Source organism: Octodon degus, unplaced genomic scaffold, assembly GCF_000260255.1.
Source record: "Octodon degus isolate 3935 unplaced genomic scaffold, OctDeg1.0 scaffold00137, whole genome shotgun sequence".
In the NCBI taxonomy this organism is placed as follows: domain Eukaryota; kingdom Metazoa; phylum Chordata; class Mammalia; order Rodentia; family Octodontidae; genus Octodon; species Octodon degus.
In genome coordinates this window covers 7392269-7402439 of record NW_004524713.1, presented here as the reverse complement: position 1 = coordinate 7402439, position 10171 = coordinate 7392269, and the positions used below count along the sequence as shown (strand labels likewise).

The following is a 10171-nucleotide window of genomic DNA, read 5'->3' as shown; positions in this document are numbered from 1 at the left end:
ATGTTTATCAATAAAACTTTGAAAAGAAAAAATATGAATAAATAATAAAAATACATAAGCAAAATATGACAAATCTAGAAGAGAAAAACACAAATCCACAACTAGAGTGGTTCAACATGTTTTGCATAGAATGTTACACTAAGGATGATAAACAAGCAAAAATTAATTAAGAAAAGAGAAGATATAATATGCCACATAACAAACTTGATATACCTAATATATTAAGTACACTGAATGTATAAACCAGAACACATATTATTGTAAAACTATATGGACTTGCCAACTATACAATAAATTTAGGAAATGGACATCACAGAGCTCATGAGTGAGATAAATTGTAAAAGCAAAATAATTGTTGTCTATGAAAATTGGCCTTGTAGACAAACATTTCTAAGGCCTGTTTTACATCTTTGTTCCTCAAGCTGTAGATGAAGGGATTTAGCATGGGTGTGACTACTGTATAAATGACAGAAGCAATTACATCCTTGTCGCTGGAGTTCCGTGATGAAGAGAAAAAGTAAACACCTGCGAGTGTCCCATAGTATAAAGACACCACAAAAAGATGGGAACCACAAGTAGAAAAGGTTTTATACACTCTCTTAGTGGAGGGAACCCTCAGGACAGTGGTGCCTATACGGATGTAGGAGCCCAGAATACTACTCACTGGAAAGAGGAAAAGTATTCCTCCCTCAGTGAAGATGACCAGCTCATTGAGGGAGATGTCTGAGCAGCTCAACTTCAGGAGAGCAGTAAGGTCACAAAAGAAGTTGGGGATAATATTTGCAGCACAGAAGGACAGTGGGACCAAGAGGAGGGTGTGCAACAGGGCATGGGCACAACAGAAAAACCAGGACCCAGCTACTAACAAGATACACAACTCCTCTCTCATGATACCAGTATAGTGCAGGGGGTGACAGATGGCCACATACCTGTCATAGGCCATTACTGCAAGGAGGAAATTATCAAGACAACCAAAAAGAACAAAAAAATGCATCTGTGAAATGCACTCCTGGTAGGAGATAGAGGGCTGCTGAGCCTGAATATTCACCAGCAGTTTGGGAACTGTGATAGAGGACAGGGAAATGTCAGAGAAGGCCAAGTGGCTGAGGAAGAAGTACATGGGGGTGTGGAGGCGGGAGTCCAGCCTGATGAGCAGGATGATGAGCAGGTTCCCCAGCACCGTGGTCAGGTACATGACCAGGAACAGGACAAAGAACACAGCCTGCTGCTCTGGCTGGATGGGAAGCCCCAGGAGGAGGAACTCGGACACGCTGCTCTGGTTCTCCTCTTTCATACCACTCTGCTATCTGTTTGGGATTGGAGGAAGTGAAAGATGACGGTGAGCATAGCCATAACAGTGCAGTAACTTCCTTCCTAGTGTGAACATTCTTAGCTTTACTTTTGTTTATTTCTCACATTCGGTGCACAAATCATGAATCTTCCCATTCTAGGTCCAGTGATGCATCAAACCCTCACATTAAACAAGTGTCTTTTCAAAGAAACAAGAGGCCATTAATTGTTTAGCTAACATGTATTTATTTAGCAGGGGCCTTATCCCAGTCTCTACTCCCATGTACTGAGTGTTCAAGTACGCAGCAGGGAGCAATCAATGCAAAGTCTCTGCATAGGAGGAATTTATGTCTTTATAGCAATCTAAATTCAGATCTCAGCAATTTACCAGTCACCATGTACCAGGGATGGTGCTGGAAAATTTGGATACACAGGCTTGCTTATAGAACATAATATTACTATAAAGTAGGACTAATAGAGATCCGGGGCTGGTGATCTCAGCACTCTAGGAGGGTGTGACAGGAGCACTGCAAATTCAAGTTCAGCCTGGACAACTTAGTGACCTGTCTCAAAATTAAAAGCTTAAAAATGGTTTGGGGTAGAGTAATGAGAGGGCCTGAGTTCAAGCTCTGATATTGCAAATGCAAAAGGTAGAACTCATTAGCCCTCCTTTACTAATGAGGAAGCTGGATCTCAGAGAGCTAAGTCACTTCCCAGGGTCAACAAATGTACAAGAGCCAGACTGGACTCAAGTATGGCTTCATACGGACACTGAGCTCTTACCCTTTGGCTATGAGCTGCACAGTGGTGAAAACATAGGCGAACCTGCCTGCTCAGTGCAGGAAAATAATTGTTGAAAGACCCTTAAAGAAATACTTAATGTCATAAAAGTCAGTTATGAGCCTCTAAAACACACAAATACACATGCACGCACACACACCTATGTATAAAACACACTTAAATGCTGATTTGTTACTTTTTACTCTCTGTAAGTAACACTGACAGTAAAGAGAAGGCAGTAGTTGTGTGGCTCAGTTATCCACAGTCATAAAACCAAAACTCAAAAAAAAGTGCACTGTGTCAGGCACAAGTAACTTACACAGGCACACAAAACCACTTGTGGATCTTAATACAAATATAACACAATCCGGAACACAAAAATCACGTATCAGAGGTTTAAGCTCATACTTTTGAACTTAAATCCACATCAGGTGTTTCTCTGGCCGAACCTTGGGGATCGTGGGAGGTGCTGGATCGTAGCAGGGCTGACTGCGGGCCGCTGCAGCTGCTTGGCCAGCGGGAGATGGTGACTTCTTCAGGCTGTGGGTGGCTCCTCCAGTCCAGGCAGGAGATCTGACCCGTACTGCCTCCCTTCCTGAACTCGCAGCGTGGCCGGGGATGCCCAGCAGGCGCCGGTGTCCCTGTCGGGGAGGTGTTTATTCCGTGAGCCTACAGCGGTGGCACACACTGCCTGTTTCAGACCAAGTGCCCTGCGGAGCCGGAGAACAGATCAGTAGGCTGTAGTTTGAAGGAACTGAGAACTCTAACCTAGACGGGGAAACAGAGAAACTCAAGGACCAATCCCACCTCCAAAGCTGTTTGGTTTAACAACATATACCATCCGCTTATGCATGGAAACCCTTTGTGAAAAGATTCTGAAGAAAGTCTGGAGGATAGTCAGGAAAAGAACGCAAAGATGTGTGCTCCCCGAGGACTCCTCCTAAGAGCCCCTATTGAGAGAGGACAACCCATCGATTTAACTATCCCACCCCCTGCTGGGACCGCATGTGTCCTCTGACTGATCACAGAGTGTCCCTACCCCCAGAGCATCATTCCTTTGTATCTGCTGCCAGAGTCACGGTGAAATTCACCCCAAGGACTAACCTCCTAAAATGTCATGCCTGGGGTGACCTTTGGTCGCTTAGCATCCGCTTTGTGTCTCCAAACTGTGCAGGACTCTGTAATCTTTTGCTTAGTTTCTGAGAAAACACAATGAAGCATTTCACTTTTAAATTCAGAGCCTTTTAACAAACCACTTCTAATAGGAATTCCACCCCTCAGTCATCAGAATATGTAAAGACACTTACCATGTCCACCACCTTTGTCCAAAAATGTTTAACTCCTTGCTTAGAAAAATTTACTACTCACATCATGCAATTTCCAAGACTTTGTATACTGTACTTAAATTTACTTCAAAAGAATAAATATATATTCTGAGACTTTATGATGCACAAGGAAAATATAATGTGCTTCATTTCATAGATAGGAAAACACTGGTCACAAATGACCAAGGCAAGGTCACTCAGATGATTGATAGTGGATTCTAGATTCCATATTGCTTTGCCTGGGAAGTTGAATTGGAGGTTATGATTATTCAATACATAAGGGAGCAAAGTAATATTACAGAAAGGAGGGCAACAATCAACCATTCACAGGGATGTGGGTTATCTCAGTGCATGGCCACAGATGGCTTTAGCAAAATATGCAGCTGGTCACCCAGTGCAGTGTTATTGCTTCTCTGCCACCAGCACCACTTTATTCCTTGGACCAGTTTCCCAGGTGGCTCTTGACTTCAACAAGCCGCGTCTTAGCCAGCGTTTGTTCTGATTTCCCCAAGTTAACTGCAGGCTGTATTTTAGGTGGAGTTACCTAGGTCTGCGATTTTGCTGGTATAGCTCCCAGATGTCAAAGACCTACTCATTTTGCTATGATTCAAATCCTAACATTGTTTTCTGCTCTTCGGATTCTCAAAGTGAAGTTCATTCAAGAAAATAATGTATAATGTGATGTATGTTTTTATAGCGATGATTCCTAATTCAACCAGTATTTAATGTAATTTCCAGTTAATTTCTTTGGAGACTTTTATATCGTTGCATTACCTAGAATGTCCAGAAGATGTGGTCTGTATTGCTTATTCATTATACAAATAAATAAGTAAAAGAAAGTGAATTCTACACCATTAAACACATAAATGGGGGGGCCTGCCCATTAGCTCAATTAAAGTTTAAGTGCCTGCTTAAGTGAAGGCAGTCAGCCTCAGGATACTATGGTTCGATCCCCACATCCTCATGCCTTACCAGACCTGCTCTTAAGGGATCCTGAGCCATCCAAACAAAAATTCCTTCTGAACTTTAAAAAAATAATAATAAACACATAAATATCCTTACTGTATCCTTGAGTGTAAGTGTAATACATATTGTAGCTATAGTTTTGGTATAACTGCATCTTATGAGGGAAAAATTTGATAGGAGTAATACTGTATATTGCTCATTTTTAACCCTACTGGCAAACATTGTGATTCATATACAGTATTCAAAACACAGAAATCTTACGTTTGGTTGAGGTTAAATTGCTGCATGTAGGGCAAGCGCAAAGGCCTGAGTCCAATCCTCAGTTCTGAAAAAAAAAAAAAAAAGGTACAAGTTAACCCTCAAATCTGAGTGTATTTCTAGCTCTTTTGTCTGCATATTCTTAGTACTGGGGTTCTGATGCTCGTCATCTTTGGGGGGTTTCAGAGCACTATGAGAAAAAGCTACATTAGGAAAGAATGAAGCAGTAAAAAATTTTATTTTCAGAGATTTGTAGTTGCTAATACTGGATTTAATCTTTTAGATATAATTTACTTTCTGAATTTGGTAGGTATTCATTAAATCCCTTAGGTCTGTGTAGTATTTTAATTGTACAATACTCCTTAGTACTTTGTAGTGTGTAAGAATATGTCTATCTGCCTTTTAACCTCATTGTAGTAACTGTCCTGAAATATTTTTTTACTGTCCTGAAATATTAACACTTAGTAAAACTTTTCTTTTCAAATAAATTAATAAATAAATTCACATCAAACACACATGCTAAGGGCCAGGGAGGTAGCTCAGTGGAATAAGTTCTTGCCTGGCAAGTGCAAGGTCCTGAGTTTGATCTCTGGTACCACCACCAAAAAAAAAAAAAAAAAAAAAAAAAAAAAAAAAAATTTTAAAAAAAAAAAAAAAAAAAATTTTTAAAAAAAAAAAAAAGCACACATGCTAAACTAAAAACACAAGGGCACATAGACAACACAAAAATCATGCGAAAACATAGACATTACACACACGTACTTCTTCCCAATCCAGTAATAAACACTATACGTGGACACACACACACACACACACACATTCACACACACACTCCTCCATTCCAGAATAAGGGTCCCATCCCCTCTGACCTGTACTCAGCATGGGTCAGACAGTGAGTAACTGGAACTCCTTTCTCTGACAGCCACTAGCATGTAAACATCACCCACAAATAAAACAAGGTACAAGTACACACACACACCCCACAAGTCTCAAACACATGTAGCAATACACACATATCATGCATACATAAAATGCAAGACCACACACCAGGTGGAGATTGTACAACCTCCTTCCTGTCGATGTCCCAAGCAAGCAGAAAAGGTCTGCAGCACATTGCCGAATGTATCTGTCTTCCTCAGAGGCTGCAACCCCATCTACTTAACCGCCCTCACCAAATGAAAATGTGAGAGTTGTAAAGGAAAGTGTGGAAAGTATTTTGAGATCAATAGGATTGTCTAAGAGATTCCAAAATGCACATGTAAATGGCCTGCTCTTGTTTAACATGAGTTTATTTAGTGTTGTACATTCTCGATCTAGAGCAGAAATGGCTGGGAACCAACTACATATCATACACACACACAGCAGACAAAACTCACAAAGAAAAGGTTTACATACCTTGCCTAAGCAAAGACACTCAACACAGAACACATAGGAATATATGTGCAAACGTAGGCAGACCTCCAGACAGAGGCATACCATACCCGCCTGGGGCTCTCAGCCCCCTGTGCTCTCTGCCAGCTCTTGGGGAGCTCAGACACATGCTAAGGCGAACAGTTTTCTGAGTACTAAGCTTCAGTTGAGCACACCAAGAACAATAACAAATTAACAGGTAATCTTCTGTGATCTGACCACATTCTGACTTTTTAATGTCTCACCTTGGTGTCCAGAGCAATCAGTAGGAGGATACCATTCTACAATCCAGAGGAGGCACAGAAAAGTCCCTAAATTCCTGGTTATGTAAAAAATTCAAGTGTCCTGATTGACTCCAGTTCTTACCAGACCTTGGGGAGGATCCTTACAGAAAGGACTCAGGAGGGACTGAGCTGGCAGCTCACCTGAGAGTGTGCCCTAGACATCAGGGACAGTGGCACTCAGCTATCATCACATACACACACACTTACACAATACCTGAGGTGACAAAGGCATAAAGAGAGAAAGTTTATCATGACTCATGGATTTAGAGACTTCCATCCATTCTTGGTTGCCCATTATTTCAGTCCATTGCTTTTGGACCTGTGGTGAGGCTGTCCGTTCAGGATGGGAGCCCATGACTGAATAAAACCTGCTCACCTTTTCAGCAGAAAGCAGAAGAGAAAGAGAGAAAGGAGTCTTGATCCTACTATCCCCTTCCAGGATACATCCCTGAGTGACCTAAAGACTTCCCATGAGGCCCCACCTCCCAGTACAGTGATGTGGTGATTAACACATGGGCCTTGGGGAATATTTAAGATCCAAAGTATAACAGACACCCTGGACTCCTCTTTGTCTGTTCATATTTCTGGCTGGGAAGCAAAAGTGGCGAAGTCATCCTCCCAGGCTGACACAACTGATGGATTTGGTCAGCCTCCCCCAGGAGCACATTAGGATCCGGGTAGAGAATGGCTGGTTTCTGCAACTTGTACACCATTTACGCTTGCTAGCATGACAGCAGAATCCAGCCTTCATTTCATACTGTGGGTTTCCTTTCTCTGAGGAGAGACTACAGGGAGGGGAGAAATGCCTTTTCTAAGAGATTACAGAGTAAAAAGCTTGAGCCTTTGGGCTCAGGATTCAAAACTGGTTCTGCTCTGCTAATTAGATTATTATTATTATTCTGAGCAAGAAAAGTACCTTCTCTGGCCTTGTTTCATCAGTTGCAAAATGCAGATAATAATTGCATCTTCATCATCATGAAATTATCTTTAAGACTAAAGGGAGATGAAGTATACTGAACTCATGATACACATAACAATTACCATCCTTTTCTTATCATTATCTCTGTAAATTCCCAATCAAAGGTTAATTCACAAACCAATTATATTCACAAATACAAACTTTCCTACAACCTAGGTATATTTCCTTCCCCAAAATGCTACAAACACCCCTTGGAGAGAGGTTCTGTAGTTTTTTTGGTGCCTTCCCCCATCACTGTGAGGTGAGCACAGGCCCAAACACATGGTAAGTGCTTGTTAGGCAGTGTATTCTAAGCCCAGTCCCTCTCGTCCAGGCAGAAAGGCCACAGAAGTCACTCCCAAGGACAATGTATAGTGACAAGTGTTTCTTTTAAAGGCTGGTGAGATGGCTCAGTGGTCTGAAGCACCTACTTAGAACAAGCTCAGCAAAGCACAGGGACCGCGGTTCAATCCCCCAGCACCACAAGCCAGCCAGCCCCGCCCCTGGTGGGCTGAGCTGGCCACACACACACACACACACACACACAAATAAAAAAATAAAAATTTTTAAAAGTGTTTCTTTTAAAAGAGAAAAAAACAACAATAAAGAATTTCAAAACAAGGTGAGAGGAAATTAACTATGGTTATTATATTGCATATTGCTACCTTCAAAGTAGCTGCTCAAATTATAAGATATAAACAAGCAAAACTGATCAAAAAATATAAGCACAAACTATTCCTTTCAATAAATTAATACAACTTAGTAGTATACAGGGCCGGCCAAATAGCTCAGCCGATTAAAGCACCTGCAAGCAGGCACAGGGGCCCGGGGTTCGATTCGTGGGCCTGCCCTGCCGGCCCTGCCCTGGGACAGGATGAGATGGCAATTGAGACTGGGCATGGTGGCGCACGCCTGTATCCCAGCTCTTGGGAGGCTGTAAAAAGGAGGATCACTATGAGTCTGATCTAGTAGTGAGAACCTGAATACGCTATAGACCCTTCCCTAAAATACAAAAAAAAAAGAAAGAAAGAAATTAGTATCATAATTATCTTAGCCATCCTGTGTTCATGTATATTTTTTCTCCCCTATCCCATTCATTCCTTCTGAGCGGTTTTTATTATATAATTTGGATATTATTTACTCTTTCAGTTCCTTCCACTAAGTAGACAATATGATGTTTACACATGTGAGTCTGATTTATTTCACTAATGAGAATGGTCTCCACAAAGAATCTGCAAACTGCAGTACAGGGTAACAGGATAAATCCTGAGGGGACTTGACTGACCTTATCAGACACAAAAGTGACATTTCTTGTTTTATAGGTCTTGCTTTATCTTGGTCTTAACCATCCAGCAGAAAAGTATAAAAATGAGGTATGAAAAGTAAAGCCATATTAATATACTGAGCTGTGAAAGGCTCAAGTCAACAACTTCTGACATTGCCAGTCCTGCGGATAACCCACTACTATTATGAACTACTGGATTATATTGGATTATTTTGCTGAATTCACGCACCTACAATATTTAAATGACAATGGAATACCCATCTCTAACAAAACTAAACAAAAAAGGAGGATACAAAGGAAGGACAATTTTCTATCTGTATATACAAAGTAGGATAGATATACAGCTACTTTCTCTTAATTCAATGAGAAGAAAGATTTGTACTAATAATATTTGGACAGGATATCATGTCTGCATCTTGTAGTATGAATAATCACTAAGAAGATACAATATGCAATGTGTTAATTATTGAAACTGTCCTATTAATTGGTTTTGAAACTGTCTCATTGCATTTGTTTCTCAACAAAATTAATTTTAAAAAGACAGAAAAAAGTGAATGGTCTCCAATTGCATCATTTACCTATAAAAGCCTAAGTTTATATTTCTTTATAACTCAGTAGTACTCCATTGTATAAAAATACCATATCTTTATTTATCCACTCCTTGATCAATGGTCATTTGGGTTGTTTCTAAGATCTAGCTATGACTAATTGAGACCACAGGTGTTTGAGTTACCTACATCTCTTAACTCAAGGCTTAAAATAAGAGTCAGCTGGTAGGGAGTGAGGATTCTCCATCATGTGAAGTTTTGTACTACTTTATTTAAACAGAACCAAACTGATGCATTAAAGATAAATTAATCAAATGACTGATCTTAAAATTAGTCACCTAGTAATTCCATAAAGTAAGAAATTAATTAGAAATAATAATATAATGATTTTCTACTTACGTTTAACTTAAAAAATCAAGTTAGTTGGGAAGCTGACAAAAGCATACAAATGTACCATAAAAACAAGAAAAATATTTATATATATATACAATATAGATGAAATCCACTTTAAAATTGAAAATTTAATTGTAAAACATTTATAATCTATCAGGAAAATTGATTTTCATGAAAAGCAAATGAATTCACACAAAGTCCAAACCACTAAAGGATATTTCATTTTAAAAACTTTAATAATTCCCTAAAAGACTGCCAGAAGGATTCCCTGGAACGTGTTCTTTTTTTGTGTTAGAATATTTGAAATGGCTGAAACCTGAATATTCAATATTTCTTAAACTTATTAAATTGTTAAAAGCTTACATCTGGTGGCAGTTAAAGAGTGACATCAGCAAGGTGGTGTAATACAGTTTCAACTCTCAAATCTCCACAGGAACACTGATTTTTATCAAACACCCAAAGAGAAGAACACTGCCATGGAAGTCCAGGAATCTAGCTGAGTAATTCCAGTATTTCAGTGGAGTAAAACATAACAGAGTTAAGGCTGAGGAAAGACCTCAGCAAGCTAGAGCACCTGATGAGCCAAGTGCAGGGACTGTGGTTCAATTCCCAGCACCACATTCCTCACCAAACGCACACCCCAGAGTGGGCTGAGCAGGCCAGAGAGTCGGGGC

At 40.2% G+C, this 10171-nt stretch overlaps 2 protein-coding genes across 2 annotated transcripts in view; both read right to left on the bottom strand.

The window, feature by feature from the left end:
- LOC101577372 (olfactory receptor 50-like) overlaps positions 1-10171 on the bottom strand; it is a 105517-nt gene that overhangs the window by 53041 nt on the left and 42305 nt on the right. The window lies entirely within an intron of this gene.
- On the bottom strand, positions 320-1294 carry LOC101576157 (olfactory receptor 1J4-like). Its single transcript, XM_004641516.1, has one exon. The coding sequence runs from the start codon at positions 1292-1294 to the stop codon at positions 320-322; it is 975 nt and encodes a 324-aa protein (XP_004641573.1).

Coding starts and splice junctions, on each gene's coding strand:
- LOC101576157 (XM_004641516.1), bottom strand. CDS start 1,294: ATGAAAGAGGAGAACCAGAGCAGCGTGTCCGAGTTCCTCCTCCTGGGG.